A 17,465-nucleotide genomic window follows, 5' to 3' on the forward strand; every position below is an offset into this window, starting at 1 on the left:
CCTAGAAGTGCTAGAGAAGGAAGTGTACAGTCTGGAAATTGCACAGTCTTCCAGCACAATGCCAGAATGTTTTGTATCCTCAGACACACATGTGACAGGAGTGTGACACAGACGTCACAGGAATGCAACGCAGATCTCGCATCACGAAAAGCCAAGTGACTTCTCTGAGTTATAGGGGAAAAGCCCTGAACAGTTTCAGTATGAGGTATATTGCATTTCTTAGCCTCAGGTGGATGCAATTGGACATATTTTTTTTCAGAAGTGTCTAGACTATGTCTAGGAGTCATAAACTTAACCAAATCTTTTTCCATTGTCCGGACACCAAGTCTCACTTTGATTTAATTATTAAAATTTAATCAGGATTCTTTAATATATTCTTAGAACCAGTGTCTAGATCAATATCTGGTAGCAGCAATGTGGCGACCATTGCGCCTACAGTTCACAGATATCTTAAGAACCTTCTGGGTGACCACAAGTCCATCAGTTCTTTTCGTGAATCCTTTCTGAATTGTAGAATGCTTCATTTACAATCGTTCATTAAATGACTTTGACAGTTACTTATTCCATAACAATACATTAGAAAGAAAAAAAGGGGACATAAAATTCTCTCACTATTCCCATAAAGGAGTAATTTACTTAACTGGAAAAAAAGGTAGTCAAGACTTTAAGTAATGCTATTCTTTGGAATCAACCCTAATCTCCGCCATGAAGTGATAAATGGATGCTAAAGGCTAAGTAGATTATCCTAGGAAAGTCTCCTTGAAAGTCATTTAACAGCTAATCATACGTTAAGGTCAAACATTACCAGTTTCTCATGGGAGAGAAGTAGACATCCCATCTGACTTTCCAATTGTGAAACAATTTTAGGAATATGTCCAGATTCAAGGATTCTGCAAATGTCCCCTGAGAAACACCCCTTCTCTGACACTTCTCCTGATTTTGAATGTATCTCAATTTGGCCAATATCTATTGCAAGGGCAACAGAGGCCTCACATATTTGGGAGAAACAGAGTAGATTGTTTTCCTTTTGTTTCACTCACAGAAAAGCCTGGCTATGGCACCTCCACTGTCCCAAAACAATTTTGCAATATGGTTAAGGGGGAAAGGGCACAGAGCTCTGGGACACCAGGGCACACAAGTGGATGCTGTTTAGTCTCCAGTTCAGTCCATCTTCATTTCTTCAGTCCCCTTAAGCTCCATAATAAAGATCATCTGATGGTACTTATGTATTGCACTCAAGCATGAAGACAGTCTAGTATAACTGTCCTGTAAATTTTAAGCAGCTCTGTAAGTAAAGTTAGGTGAAATGATTTGGGCATTCGTGGAGGCATAGCCACCACAACCTGTTTTCCATCTTGCTTATCCACACTATAAGCAATAGTCATGCCTTGGAGGAATCACATTTCATAACAAGGAGCTGAACACTATAAAAGGATGTGATCGTATCATGATACTGCTTGAAACCTCTTTTTTCTTCTCGTGAATGAAAGCGCTTTCCTTCCAGAGTGGAAAGGAACATATGAATGTAGGCAAGGTGATGACTCACAGCTGTAAAATTGCTCACATGCATAACATTCATGAGCATGAAGGTCTGAGTGAAGTCAGTATGTAGCTGCAGCTCCTGTAGATGTGTTCAACCAGCCAGCCAGAGCACTGATCGTGCTTTTGCTGAGGCAGCCCAGAAATGAGCATAGGCTGCATAGCCCACTCCAGGAGCAGTGCAAGGATCTGGGTGGCCAGCCCTCACTGAGTGCTGCTCCCATCTCTATGTTGCTTTCTGTACTTGGGCTTAGCTAGCTTATCTCCCAAACCGGCACACTTCTGTTTGCACTATAGTCCTGACTCTGGTACAGATAGAATTTCTAAGGTTTTATTAAAAACCTTAAAATACTTAATAAATACTTTAATACTTAATAAAATCTTAAAATACTTAAAAATACTGGAGAAGTATTTTGGTCCAGACAATATGCAAGCAAGAAGCAAGTAAGAGATCATATCTTTGCAGAGCTGTGAAGTGGGGTAAATGGGCAAGTGAGGAAAGGGAAGAAATGAGAGAAAAAGGATACATCTTAGAATCATAGACTGGTTTGGGTCGGAGGGGACCTTAAAGACCACCCAGTCCCACCCCCCTGCCCTGGGCAGGGCCCCCTCCCCCCAGCCCAGGCTGCTCCCAGCCCCGTCCAGCCTGGCCTTGAGCCCTGCCAGGGATGGGGCACCCACAGCTGCTCTGGGCAGCCTGGGCCAGCACCTCGCCGCCCTCACGGGGAACAATTTCTTCATTATATCTAATGTAAATCTCCCCTCTTTCATCTTAAAGCCACCCCCACCCCCCACCCCTCCCCCTACGTCCTGTCACTGCCTGCCCTTGTAGAAAGCCCCTCTCCAGCGTCCTTGTCGGCCCCTTTAGGCACTGGCAGCTGCTCTAAGGTCTCCCCGGAGCCTTCTCTGCTCCAGGCTGAACAACCCCAACTCTCCCAGCCTGTCTCCACAGCAGAGGGGCTCCAGCCTCTGATGACCTTCGTGGCCTCCTCTGGACTTGCTCAAACAGGTCCATGTCCTTCTCCTGTTGGAGGCTCCAGAGCTGAGCGCAGCGCTGCAGGTGGGGTCTCATGAAAGCAGAGCAGAGGGGGAGAATCCCCTCCCTTGAGCTTGGTCACACTTCTGGCACAGCCCAGGATACGTATGGTTGGCTTTGTGATCTGCAAGCGCACATTGCTGTCCCATGTCCAATTTTTCATCCACCAACCCCCCCAGGTCCCTCTCCTCAGGGCTGCTTTCAATCCATTCTCTGCCCAGCCTGTGTCTATGCTTGGGATTGCCTTGATCCACATGCAGGACCTTGCGCTTGGCCTTGTTGAACTCCATGAGGCTCACTTGGGCCCACCTCTCAAGCCTGTCAAGGTCCCTTTGGATGACTTCATCTCTTTCAACAAAAAATGACAAAATTCTTCAACTGTGTTTCAGATGAAGGAAGGAAATAGGCAGTTTTCACTTTATAGGAAGCTTTTAAAATGACATATTTAATAAGCCACTTGACCTTAGAAATCCGGAAAGGAAGTCTGGCATTCTCTGTCTTTGCTGAGGTGGAGGAAGGAGCTGGAAGAGCCTGCCAGGGTTAATGAAGATCAAACAAGCCATTCCAGCCAGCAAGACTGTTGTGTAGAAACCATATTAAACCACACAGAGTTTTCTGTCACACAGCGAGCAGGTTGAGGCGGCGATGGTTGTTTATTTATTTGTTTATTTATTCAGTTTACAAGAGGCTCTGGTCAGCACAGTCCCTTAGGGCACGTACAATAAAAACAGTACATCAATTAAATAGCGATGTTTACAGCATTGACAGAATGCCTAACGAAGGACTTTGAATTACTTCAGCCCTGTCCCTTTGGAGAATACTCAGCTTCTAGCTCTCACACATCTGGAAGTTTTGGAGGAGAAAAAGGCTGCATGAATACGTGGGTGTACCTTGAAGTGCAGTTTGAAGGACAACAGGAGCTTCAGCTGTTGTCTTATAGCTGTAAGAGAAGTGAATTCTCCAGTTTGGAGCCCTACATGAGATAAACCTGAGATTTTTAAGGCTATTTATGTACCTACAATCACAAGTAGGCACTAGTGGGTGTTCTTACTTGCCCTGTTTTTTAATTTTAATTCCAAACTTGTTCAGCCTACAAGTGAAAATCCCACGAGGTTCTAACTTTAAAAATCTGGGCCTTGGTAGACTACTGCCACAGCATTAGCAAGCTGGGGGAGAGGCAGCTCTGAGGTCTGTTTTATAGCTATTTGGTCAAGCACACTTGGAAGGAACAGTGTTAACGTTTGTTAAGGGTCTGCCATATAACGAAAATGGACCCTGGGGGTAATAAAAAGTAAACTAAACAAACCTCACATGCCACTCTTAACGTCAGCTCCCAGCCATGCGGCGTGTCCCATATTTGTCCCCTGTCCCTGTTTCCTACCTGTATCGCCTATTTTCTCCACTTTGTAAGGCAAATGCAGAGTTAGAGTGGCCAGTTGCCATGAAAGGATAAATGCCACTCTCAGGACAACTGTCCTATTTCTCTGATGGCAGGTTTTGTAGTGTGTTGGTGGCTGTCCCATCTTGTAGTCCTTCAGTTCATGCAGACTAAGTGGTTCCTGGACAAGAAGAGTTTTCTTTTCCTTCTCAAACCCCACCTCTCTGCCAACAGGTCCACAAGAATCTGTGGGGAGGCCACAGGGAAGGGACCCATCTAGATGCATAAAGAGGAAGCAAAGAGACAAAATCTAATGAAACCTGACTCTAGACTTTTCTCCTTAGGTATCTTTAGACACAAAAGCCAGCATTATCCTAAAGGCTTAGTGTTTTGGGGTGCCTCCTTTTTGGGATTTCCAACTTGAAATGCCCCTGGAGTTGGATCCTGAAAACAGCCATGCACTCTTAGTTACAAGCAGAGTTACAGATGCTCTGTACTGTCAAAGTTGGTCGGACCTACAGCTGTTCTGCACCTACAAAATCAGACCAAAAGCCTTTTGGCTCAGGCACCCTAAAATCATGGGTTACTTCTGTGCAAGGGTACATTAGCCCAGCTCAGTTTCTGCACCTGTAAAACTGGATGGCTGATGTTTAATTGCCTGGCTCAAAGGGGTTTTGCAAAGATCAATTAGCTAATGCCTATAAAGTGCTCTGCAGATACCCGGCGCAACCACTGTCGTGGCGTAGCACTACCCTTCCTCGCCATGCTCAGTAGGAGCACTGTTGCTTTAAAAAGGGAGCTTGTCCAAGCTCTCCTCCTCCACTGGATCTAAGATGGATGCTCCTGCTGCAGCACAGCCTGTAAGCAGACTTTGCCCAGCCTGCTTTTTTTGTTTTTCCTGGAAGCTTGCTCCAGAGAAGTCAGCTGCACTGCAGACTGAGCAGAAGCAGGAGGGCAGCTCTCCCCAGGTAAGCCACCACCACCACAAAGCTGCTCATTCCCACACCTGGATGGGGCAGCACCAAGGATGCTGCCATCCTGAGAATTATGGTCCTCTCCGGCTGTGTCTCTAGCTGACTCACAACAGCTCTCAGCCAGGCAAGAGTCAAACAGCCCTGGGCCCTTGCTCTCTTACATGTCTTTCCTGGCTGACTGGCATTAATTTAGTTACCAGCAGGACAGGGAGACTCCTGTTCCCACACCCAAAGCTGATCTCGTGCACGCTTCTTTGTGTCAGCATCACCTCCGTGGAGGCACTCCTGAATGACATGGGACCTGCCTGTGGCGCAACAGTACTGAGGCCATGCTGGGGCTCGGCAGCAGACTTTTCACCCTGTGGTGAGGAGGTGGTCTTCGATCACTGGAGAGAGCTGAGGGAATAGCTCAGAAGGGTTCTGCAGGCTCTCGTAGGCCTGCAGCCACCGGAGGCAGTTTAAGCTGTGTTGGCTCCTTTCCCTCAGAAATACATTGATTTTCCACTAAGCTCCTCTTCTTTGAGGCATTACAAATGTCATCTTTAGAGAACTGCAAGCTGAGCATTACAATAACTCTCCAAAGTTTAGCTTTAGTTCATCTCATTATTCTTATGGATGCTTTGGAGGAGGCATTCCCTCTGTATAACATTAATTCTGCAAAGATCTTTCCTTTTGCCCCCCTGGGTGGTGGCGTGTTGGAGGTAGGTGGTGCTCCTGACCAACACAGAGCTGGAGACAATGTGCTTTTCCTTAATGACTTTGATTAACAGGAGTATTTCACCTCAGCCAACAGTATCAGACCCCGCTCGCTCATACTCCCACAGCCCGGGGACAGAAAGCACTTGTGCAGTACCAGCAGGGTGGAAAATCCCTGCCCTGACTTTTAAAGGCATTTTAGAAAGAGAAAGGTGCTGCAAAGGGCCAGCGGTCAATGCTCTCTGGGAAGGAGCAGGATAGGACCATGGTAACCAGCCCGGTGCTTCTCCCTGGACGTGCTGCAGCGGAGGGTCGTGCAAGGACTATGGGCATCGAGGGAGCGCCTGTGCCGTGAAAGTGCTTAGTCCAGAAGCTCCCATGAATGAGAGGATTGATAGGATTCCCAGGCAACTCAGGATTAAACTCTCTTCTCCTCCATCTGTTTTTTGTGACCCGCAAGGCTCTGCAATTTAAAGCCATGACAATGGGCATCAGCCCATGGAGGCAGAGAAAAGCTGTTGTCGGTGCTGCAATATTAAAAACACAAACCCAACACCCTCCCAGCTTTCACTGGGTATATTTTTCTTTTCACACCGTGAAAAACTGATCAGGCTACAGAACGAGACACTCAGGAACAGCTGAGAGGAGAAGAGAAAAAGTCTTTCAGGGGAGGTTTCCTTCAATGGCCCCTTGCCCTTCTTAGTGGCTCAGCCAGTTGGTATCTCTGTGTGGTTTGGTATCAAGGGCAGCCCCCTCCCCAAAAAGAAGATGGGCATTGATGGTTTCCTCTTGTTGACAATGGTTGTTTCCTGGGGACAGATGCATTGAACAGAGAGATGTGCAATCTCTGTTCCCCAAATTACACTGTCAGGGCCATGTAAGGGGATCTTGTGTGCCTAGTGTGTCCAGGGCCCATCCTGGGTGCACTGGGGTTACAAAAGTCATCGACCAGAGACCCTGAGCAGGTGCTGTCATACAGAGATGTTTCTGCTGTAGTTTTGTTGGAAAACTTGCTGTAGGTTTTAGCTGTGACCCACAATTGCATCTCTTATTTACTTTCTGCTGGCACTGGAGTGAATGAAGTTGAGTGTTTGGGTTTTTCTTCCTTTGACTTTTTTTTTGTGGAATGAGAATTTCATAGCTGAAAAGCCATTAAATGCTAAAAGCTGTGCGAATATTAGCATTTGCCAGATATGAGCACAGAATTTCCTGTTAAAAAAATCTGAGGAAAATCAGTGACAGACTTCCTGACTGCTGAGAACTGCTGGAAAACACTCATTTTTAATGGGAACAGGGAAAAATGGATACATTTCTATAAGAAAAATCATTACTAAAAAAAGCCCCCAAATGTCTGGTTAATCAGAACTTTCTTCTTCATGTATCGGGAAGAATTTCTGAGCAAAAGAAAATCCAGGAGAAACCAAAGGTGTTCTCCTGCTTCGAGCACACGTGGTGACAGCCTGGGTTCACCTCTGACACAAAATGTGTTTCTGATTAGCACCCAGCCAGGGTGCCCGCACCCTTAGCCATAGTAAATCTTTTCCATAATAATACAGAGCAAGTAGTGTGAGACTTTACAAAGTATGATTTAGTTTTAGCCTCAGTCCATCTATTATTTTTTTTTAAATCTATTTATTTATTTATTTTTGTCTGCCTGAAATTGCAGCTTTGCTTAATGGCATTTTGCAATCAAGATATTAGACTTTCTTGCAAAAAGCTAGGAATGTTGTGAAAAATTCATTTCTCCCAAAGTGCCAAAAAGCCCAACCTTCTCACGAATTGTGATGCATCATCGGTTTTATTTTTACTTCCGCTTTCATCAAGTACTTTTCCTTTAGGCTTATCATTCCTCTCTAAGTAGTAGTACCATACGACACAAGAAAGGAAGGCTGCTTTCCGGTAGTTCCTCTCTGGAGCTGCAAGCAGCAGTCTGAACTTCTCAGTACTAGAGCTGGTAGTATAGTCACTGCCTTTCCAATAAAAGCAGATTACGAGAACTGCATTTGAAATTAATGCCAGGCCCTTATGAAACATTTTCAGGAAGTGATCAAGGTAATAGTAATGATTTTTTGCTTGCTTTTTTATTTGTTTTTGATTTTGTGATTTTTTCTGTCTCCTAACGTTTAGTTAGATCATGAGATCATAACAGATCATTTCACATAGGACTCTGAAAAGAGACTCCTTATTTTCCTTTAGCCAGGTATAGCCTTTATTGTCTTCCCACCTATATAAGCCATTAATGATCAACAGAATTTGAATTCCATATGCTACAAAGTCAGCAAAATCTAAGCAATGTATGTATCTTCTCAGTAACCAGAGCCACATTTCTTGAAAGTGGACTTGCCCTTTGAAACTCTTTTTTGGGATGTAACACTCTGTGCTCCAGCCGGTCTAAATCCCCTGAAGAATTGCTTCCAAGTGCTTTTTATTGAAGTCCGTATCCTGAGCACCCTGTAATTTATTGGAGGAATGGCATGTGTAAAGTTAACATAAATAAATGGCCTGAAAGTAATAGCATGAAATACAAATGTGAAGTGTTGCATGTAGGAAGGGATATCCAATTGCACAAATACCAAATGTGTATCGATTAGAGAGGAAGCAAAGAAGGATGGGCTCGGGTAAAAATGAATCCCAGAGTGAGTCTCAGTGAAAAATGTGAGGCTGTTGCAAAGCTAATGCAAAAAAACTTAGGCTATATTTAGAAAATTACTGTAAGTGAGAAATGGAAGGAATTATTCTGCTGGGCAATGTCAGGGTTTGGTTGCACACTCTGAGAGGAATGGAGAGACTTTAGAGGAAAAGACCAAGGAGGGTAAGGATTTTCTAGTGTATGAGCTGTGGTGAAGTTTGAAAGAGCAGAAAAGGTTTGCATAAGAAATGACCATCATCAAATATATAAAAGGTGTTTTTATAGCAATGATTGAGATCTATTAGGCTACAACATTTCATTATGGAAAAGAGGCCAGTTAGAGAGGATACAGTGCCTGTTTATAACATCTTGAGTGACAAGGAGGGGATAAATAAAGTTGCCTGTTCCTTGTTTCTTCCCTTGCAACATTTTGAGACAGCTGATAAAGGTATCAGGAGCAAGATTCAAAGTAAATTAAAAAAAAAAGAGATTGTCATAGGAGAAGTGGAAGGCCAGAGGAACTTCTCACCAAGCAATGTTATAGAAGTAGAAGTTTATGTGGATTCAAGGGAGACTGGAAAAGTACTGGAAAATTATTACCAATTATTGTGCTTCCTACTGGGGGAGTCCCACGTGTACACAGCAGGAAGGACACGCGTGCAGAGCTGGTGGCCACGTACAGGGCTGTGGCCAGGCTTATGGCTCTGTTTAATGGATATAGCAAATATGCGTATGGTGCAATGACTTCAGCACGTACGGCAGAACTGAGCTGGCTAGCTTAGCGCTAGCAACAGTGTCGTAACACAAATTTCAGTGGAGGCTAACCCCTCTTCTGCCTCAGCAGTCTGGTTAAATACTGAAGCTCTTAGTCCGTGGTGAGCTTTAGTGGGTGGTGGCTGAACTGATCATTCCAAGCTCATTGAGGTGCATGTGTGTCCCACTATAATCACTTGAAGAAATCAGTAGGTCTACAGAATGGCATTAGGTGGGGCACATACATATTCTGAATGTGCCGTGTGCATGTTTTCACTCTGTGCCAGCAGGACCAGGCCTTTATTTCTGTTTAATTTGTCACAGAAAATCTCAAAAATTCTAACATATGATATAAATAGGAATCTTCAGAAAAGCAAATCTGTCTTATAGCTATTGAGGAATGGCAGTAATATGCTTGGTTTTTTCCTTCAAGCTGATATTTAATTCAAGGATTTTTCTCCCTTCTCTCATTTTGTTTTTAAATCTATACCTGGCTAAAGAAGTTACTTTAAAAACATATACGTGGTTGGTGACTTTGTAAATGATTTAACAGACCAAAACTATTTTCAGAAATAATTCAATTTTCCACCAGTTGAGAATGTAAAAGTATGTTGGTAATGTGGCACATTAAAATGTGTAAACACTTTGGAAGAGTATTCCCATCAAATTAAAAATCACTGTTTATATGACTGTGCATTTAGAGTTATGGGCATTTAATTGAAAGGCATTATCTCCCATCTTCAGGTGAAGAGCTGGAGTCATAAAATGCTTTCCAAGCTGCCTACTGCATCTGTATTCTATATGCATTGGTGTTTTTCAGTGTCTGAGCTTTCCTTTGCCTATCTGCCTCCATGGTGGGATCTGAGGGTACTTGAGGAGAACTTTCCATCTCCATGAGTTGTCCACACCCTTGTCAGCTCTAGGTGAAGCAAAATGCCACCACTAGCAGTGTCTGCTGTTGGCAGGAGCCAACAGGCAACTCACCCCTGTTTATATGCTGAGATTTGGGAAAGCCAAGCCAGCTGCCACAAGCCACCGTGGGAGGTGCAGCAGTTGCTGCTTTTGACAGTGGGAGAGGTGGGTCCCAGTAGCCACAACAGCATCTTGTAGAAGTAGCAAACCTGTCTCTACATGGATGCCCCCAGAGCTCTCTTGTCCCACCTCCATCCCAATGGCCAGATTCATCTCCTTCTTATGGCGGAACTGGGCCAGACCTAGTTTAGTTCTTGAGCCTTTGGGCACACACAAAAAAGTCACCTTATCCCCATTTCTAAGAGGAGTGAAAACTCAATCTCATATTACCCCTTAATGCAGGTACAAACAGATCTTTGCATGAGATGTGGACAGATCACAAAACAGCAGCTCCTCCATCGATTTTAGCTGCTCTTCAGCTGATGTTTGGTGACTGTAGGGTCTTTCCTGGGTGGGCTTCAATGGTGGGTGCTCACAGCCCAGAAGGCCAACCGTATCCTGGGCTGCATCAAAAAAACCTGTGGCCAGCAGGTTGAGGAAGGTGATTCTTCCCCTCTGCTCTGGGGAGACCCCACCTGGGGTACTGCATTCAGCTCCAGGGTTCTCAGCATAGGAAAGACATGGACCTCTTGGATCGGTTCCAGAGGAGGCCACATAAACAATCAAAGGCTGGAGCACCTCTCCTATGAAAACAGGCTGAGACAGTTGGAGTTGTTCAGCTTGGACAAGGCGGCTCCAGGGAGATCTTATAGCAGCCTTCCGGTGCTTCAAAGGGGCTTGCAGGAAAGATGGGGACAAATTTTTTAGCAGGGCCTGTTGTGATAGGACAAGGGGGAATGGTTTTCAAGTAAAAGAGGGTAGATTTAGACTAGATAGAAGGAAGAAATTTTTTACAGTGAGGGTGGTGAAACACTGACACAGGTTGCCCAGAGAGGTGGTAGATGCCCCATCCCTGGAAACATTTAAGGTCAGCTTGGATGGGGCTTTGAGCAACCTCATCCTAGTTGAAGATGTCCCTGCTCATGGCAGGGGGTCTGACTAGATGACCTCTAAAGGTATCTTCCAACCCAAACCGTTCCATGATTCTATTATTCTATGATTGTTCCAAAGGCAGGTGGATTTTCAGGCAAACTAAGCACAGATTTGATACTCACCAACACACAAAATAGCAGCAAATAAAGGCTTGTCATCTCCATTCTTTCCCCCAAAATGGCCAGCTCACATAAAGTGTGGACATAGCTGATGTCCTGTCATGGTTTAACCCCAGCTGGTAATTAAGTGGCACAGAGCCATTCGCTCACTCCCCCTCACCCGGGGGGATGGGGAAGAGAATCGGAAAGGAATGTAAATTTGAGGGTTGAGATAAGAACTGTTTAACAATTGAGATAAAATTAAAACAGAAAAACAACAACAACAATAATAATAACAGTAACAATAACAGTGACAATGAAAAGGAGGGAGAGGGGAAGAGGAATGAAATCCAAAGGGAAGACAGGAAAGAAAGTCAGTGATGCACAGTACAGCTGCTCACCACTGGCTGACCGATGCCCATCCCATCCCTGAACAATGATCAGCCTGTCCCAGCCAACCCTCCCAGTCTATATACAGAGCATGACATCCCATGGTATGGAATGCCCCTTTGGCTGGCTCAGGTCACCTGTCCCGGCTGTGCGCCCTCTCAGTTTCCTGTGCCCCTCCAGCCCTCTCACTGGCAAGGTCTGAAAAACCGAAAACTCCCTGGCCACACTGTTCCCACACCAAGCCCCAAACACCACACCGTACTAGCCACTAAGAAGAAAATTAACTGTATCCTAGCCGAAACCAGGGCAGGTCCTGGAAATGCCCTAAGTGGAGTCCCTCCAAATGACAGGACAGCTGTGAAAACTTTGGTTTAGACTAGAGGTCTGAGACCGTTTTGTTCTTAAGGAACATGTGACACAGTTTTGTGAAGTCATTTCTATTCTGATAGGGGATCTTTCAAGTTTGTTTTATATTTATATTCTCTGGTTCCTTTTGTACATGCTTCCTGTGGTGCAAAAAGCCTTTTCCTTTTTTCTTTCATCTACTATGATTCTTTGAGAAGACAACTTCTCTTTAATCACTGTCAGAGACAGGCTTATTTTTTAGGAGGCATGATTAGCGTACAGGGAATTAAGAGAAGAGCAACAGAGGTGGTGATTTTGAATTTAACAAAAAATAGAAGAAATTTAGCAATGCATATAGCTTGGCCAAGTGTCTATAGATCATCTTGATCTTCTCATATCTGATGGATGTGATAAGGGGTTAGAGGAACTTTTAATGGTATAGCAATGGGACAAAAAGTTGAGTAGGGAGAACAGGGAAGGGGGAAGGAACAAATCTATACTACGTACCAAAACTTCAGCAATTTCCTCAACAGAAATAGCAGAAAATTAAAAAAAGCCAACCCATCACCACAATTAAATATCCTAATATAGACAAGGGTGAGTATCTAAAAATTCTTTGTGACTCTCCAGGTCTGTACTTTTATTTTTACCTGTATTGATCTTCTTGGTTCTCACATGATACATCAGGTGCAAGGCTAAGTATTGCTATTTGAACTAGGTCCAGTGCGGGAGGAGGTATATACACACTGGGTGAGGAAGTACCATGCAAACATGACCATAATATTTCCAGGAATGCAACTCAGTTGTTCCAAGTTAATGCATCTATTACTACATAATGGTGTGTGTGTGAAAGGCCAACATTGTCAGAGAACCTGGAAAAGCTGGGTGAAGGCAACTGCCAGAGGGACTGGTAGGGCAGGAGAAATTTTACGAGCTGAATGTACCCAATGGAAATGATAAGTGGAGCAACAGTTCTTGGTCCTCCCAAATCCAGCAGGTGAGAGAGAGAGTAACTTCTGCAAAGACTAAGCTCAGACAGTACCAGGTGACTTTTAGTCACTGGCAGGATCATTTTACTCGAAGATTCTGACAATAACGATGCTGCAATTTGCTGGAGTCTCGTTTTGCTCACAGCCAAAGAGATGCAGTTCAGTGCAGCAGCATCGTGGTTGCAAGCAAGTAGGCTTGATCAGGGCACTCAAGTCCAAAGAAAAGTGGAGGGCTTACAAAGCTCAGCAGATCTGTGGACTCTTTTTCATCCAGTAACACCCACAATGTACGTTCTGTGTATCCCATTAAACAGAGCGAAAATGTGGACATAGATTTTCCAAGGACCCCTTGCTCCTGCAGTATGACCATGACGTAAATGCCCTCCCTGGCAATTAGCAATTTACTTCTGTGTCTGTGATGAGAGCTATTGTAAAAAAAAAATGTATAAAGGAAGATCTCTGAGCAAATGTTTTCTTATGGTGATTTTCTATATGGGTTGTCATGTAATTGAAATAAATGTCTTGGCCAATTGCAATATGAGTTATTATTCCAAACCGTCATTGAAATGAATCTTCCTTTTCTGGTCTTTTCCCCAAATGACTGTGCATCAGGTAACTGTTTTTCACTTGAAAGCAACAATTAGTTTAAGTGTGAAGGGATGTATTTCGTGCCTAGTGCAATACTCAGGTGATTGGTGTTCGATGCATCTTAACACCAAAATGAAATCACAGGTGAAACCTGCTCTGATTGAAAATCTGCAATAGTGTCAGGGACTGGGGAAGAAATGGGAATTTTAATGAACAGATATGTCATCCCTTTGAGAGCATGAACTAGCTGAATGCAGTCAGATCCTAAAGAATCAAGGGGCTAGCTGGTTGATTTTCCTTCCCTTCTTTGAAAACTGAATTCAGAATTAAATGCAGGTGATTTTTAATTAGGCCCTGTGAATATTAATCGGAAATCACATTTGTGTGATTATGAGTCCAGTTTTAAATCAGGACATCATGTTTAAAACATCAAAAATGCAGATGTGATGTATTATATTAGAAATGCTAATGATTAGGGAAGATTAAGAGTGTAACTGAGCAGTTAAACGTCTAAAGAAGGGTGGATATTAGAACTGTTAAAACAGTTAAATAGCATGGTTTTCTGGCATTTTTGTAGTAATGTCTCCTAAAAATATTGTCGTGCCACCCCCATCCCAAATTAACGCTTCTAAGGCCAGTGATGTAGTGTGCTCACACCTTAAGGTAGCACTGTGATTCATGTTTTAATGATAGTGGCTGCTGGCTGTAACTATGGAATGTATTGTCATGGAAACTACACTTTTCTATATTTACACCAGTGCTAGTTATGCGAGAGACAGTACTTGAAAGAAAATCGGTATAATATATAGCTTAATAATGAGACAGGCAAGCTAGGAATAAACAGATCAAATATTCAGCAATGTTACGGCTGCTGTTTGTCACCGTAGTACATTTCTAAACAGTCTCAGTCACTGTTTCAGATGATAACTAGCCCAGCAAGTCAGAAAGAAGTGATGCTGCCATGTCACTTTGGACTAACAGGTCAGACAAACTTAGACTATTGATAGCTGATTGATTGGCATCCGCGTAGTGAACTCCCGTGGCATGTAACACTCATGTCCAGGCTGATAGGAAAAAAAAAAAAAGAAAAAAAAAAAAGGATGAGCTGAGTGAATTGAGGACACTGGGTTGGAAGAGCCTGTTATTTGCAAGAAATAAATCTTCAGAAATGGAACTGGGTTATAACTCTAACTGTGGAGCAGTTCTATCTGTTACTTCAGTCCAGAAACTACTGTCATTTTACTAAGCTTGGGTTCCTGTGAGCTCTTAACTTCAAAAACAGAGAGTGAGAAACAATTATCAGAAAAAATTATACCAGGTTGAAATTCAGCTACACATAAAAATCAGATACAAATAAAGTTACTGCATAGTGCAAAACAGAAAGTAGGTTCAAAGCTGCTTAAGAAAATGGTTATTTTAAGGTTTTGAACTTTGCAAAGTGAGGATAAGTTATACTGAAGACATTCTACTTAAAATTTAGATCTCTACATACACGCAATACGCATACACATATATGTATTTTCACGCATATAAAATCTTAGTAGGAGAGGTTTCCTACATTAGAGTCTGCAGTCTCAGGCAGCTTTTTTTACAAATTCTGTACCATTCACCCTCTATACTGCTTGACCTGGCTGCGTAGAGAGACCTGCATTTGCCATTTTCTCCTCTCTGTTGTATAACAAATTTCTAGCTCAGGTTTATTAAAGAAAATTGTTTCAGTTGTGCCTTAAGAACTCACTCGCGATTGCCAGGGAGACAAGCTGCTCTCATTTCTTTAGAAAGAGTTTCTAATTTGATGGGCAGAGCTTAGCGAGTTGCAAAAAAAAGCAGGGTCAAGTCACTGTGAAACAACTGCTGGGTTTACCTTGCTATCAGCTGTGAAATTGTTGAAGACATCGCTTTACTTTCTGTATCGTAGCCTTTTCATTTTATATTTCTGTGTCTGCCATGACTGCACCTAAAACTGGAGGATATATTCATCCAACTTTTGATATAAATAATCCTCTTTAAAAGCACAGCTAGCGATTTGCTCATTCAAATGCTTTATTATGCATTTTCAGCTGGTATTGCTTTAACTGAAGGAACAGCGACAGCTGTAACTGAATCCATACCAGCGTTATGCTCCCAAACTTCTTTAATTATTGCGTTTCTGGAATACAGCAAGCCTTTTGCAGGTTACAGGGTAACAGCAATAGCTGGAGTCATTAGTTCCATTGCCTCAAAAGCAGAGTTTGAAGAGGGCTGCGTTTTAAGCTTCATGCTGGTGCATTTTCCGTGTAACTTCATATCTTTATTGTGTCTCCTGCAATCCTTCAACCTGTCTATTTGTAAATTTGTGCCTGGAGAAAGCTCCCATGTGGCAAGCCAGGATTGGATAAATGTTACTTGTATTTCTCTGATTGCAAACTCCCAGCATCTGGGATTTTCAGCTTTGAGTACAGTTTGTTTCATGCTGAGATTCATCTTTTTGGGGAAAGCAAAGGTCATCGCTCCTCCGGAGTTGCAACTGATTTGATTCTTTTTCTCGGGGAGGCGCTGGGAAGGGAATCCTTACTGGAATGCATATTGATAAAGGCTGAGGATTCTGGCTTCTTAGATAAGTAATTTTTTTTTTTCCTCTTCTCTCCCCACAATGACTATGTATTGCAGCAACTCACTGGCTTTTTACCAAATCAGGAGCTGCAGTATTTTTCTTCCGATGGAATAATTTCAGCCCACTTCAGCTAGCATGACAATCTTATGTGATTGTTATGAGTAGGCGTTTACATCCTTTTACATGCTAATACTGCCACACCTGCTAGCCCCCCTCATTTCCATTTCTCTCTCTCTTTTTTTTTTCCTCCTTCCCCCCCCCCCCCCCCCCCCCCCCCCTTCCCCGATGTAAAAACTATTTTCCCAGAGGAAGGGAAATCCTGAGATTCGTGATCAATGCTGCATCGTTGATTCATCAACAAAGAAGGGGATGGCTGAATGGGACACAGGTAGAGATTCAAGCAGGCTGCTTCTGACCAGCAAGAGAAAAGCTAGCTGTTGAGCAGCATATGTTGCCACTCCATGTGCTGTATTAGCTACTTGTTTTTAGCCTTCAGTAGGCTGCCACTACTGCAGCACTAGAGGAATGTGCCCTATTGTTAAAAATCCTGACTGCTTTACACCAATGATTTGCCACTGCAAAGTTGCATGCACCAACAACACTTTATCGTTGATGTTTGGATGCAAGGTAGGATGTGGTTAATGTATTTAAATGCATGCTGTAACTCCTTTGAATATCTGTGCTATCTAATTTCATGTCTGACGAGAGATTTCAGTGCAAATTGCGATATGTTGGCTATAAATTAGGTCTTACAGCCAATATGTTTTAAATGTTAGGGAAAAAATCAGGAGTAAAGCTTTCTTATTTCCCAGGGTTGTACGAGTATAGATTTACGTAGGAGAATCTAACGGATTATGAAGCATTTGTTTTAGAGTTGATTGTATACTTAGCTAACAGTGCTAAGATTACTAAACCACTACTCTGCCATTTGCCCGGCTTTATTGATTTTGATGTGAATACTGTTATTACAAAATCACAAACCTACAGGATTGAATATTTTTTTTCCCCATTTGTATTGCTGGCAAGGCTTTTAACCATAAGAGCAATACTACAGTGTACAGCCCTGCACTTCTTTGTAAGAAAGAAATAAAGTAAGCTTCTGAACCCATTTTTAAGTCTACAGGAATATCTTTAAATAAGTATTTTCTTCGAGAGACTGGACAATCATTTAATTTTTCTTTTAAATTTAAATCAAAAGGTGGCGCAGTTAGCCAGAGAAGTTTCTTTTCTGGCTGTGTAATGCAATCCCACCCCAATTTTTTTAATCAAGGTGTTGGATTGGTCTATATTTTTCCCCATATAAATCCTGACTTGACATTAGGGTATAACTAATGTTGTTTGTTAGTTTACTGGAATTATTCAAAAGTGATGGCATGCTTGTAAAACTTATTACCTTTGGTAAACAAGTTTGGTTCTTGGCTCACTGGATCAATCATGATTTTAGGGGGATTTA

The 17,465-nt window shown here is 42.9% G+C and overlaps 1 protein-coding gene across 14 annotated transcripts in view; it reads left to right on the forward strand.

The window, feature by feature from the left end:
* DLG2 (discs large MAGUK scaffold protein 2) overlaps nt 1-17,465 on the forward strand; it is a 1,068,724-nt gene that overhangs the window by 357,269 nt on the left and 693,990 nt on the right. Inside the window, exon 1 of one of the 14 annotated variants that reach the window (XM_080375905.1) lies at nt 9,656-16,636. The exons of the other annotated variants lie outside the window; for them this stretch is intronic. Within the exon in view, the coding sequence (XP_080232031.1) occupies nt 16,538-16,636 (99 nt within the window). The 5' untranslated portion in view covers nt 9,656-16,537. Of the gene's footprint in view, nt 1-9,655; nt 16,637-17,465 lie in introns of those variants that run through there. 14 annotated transcript variants of the gene reach the window in all.

This window comes from Falco punctatus, assembly GCF_963210335.1.
Source record: "Falco punctatus genome assembly, chromosome: 2".
Classification (NCBI taxonomy): Eukaryota; Metazoa; Chordata; class Aves; order Falconiformes; family Falconidae; genus Falco; species Falco punctatus.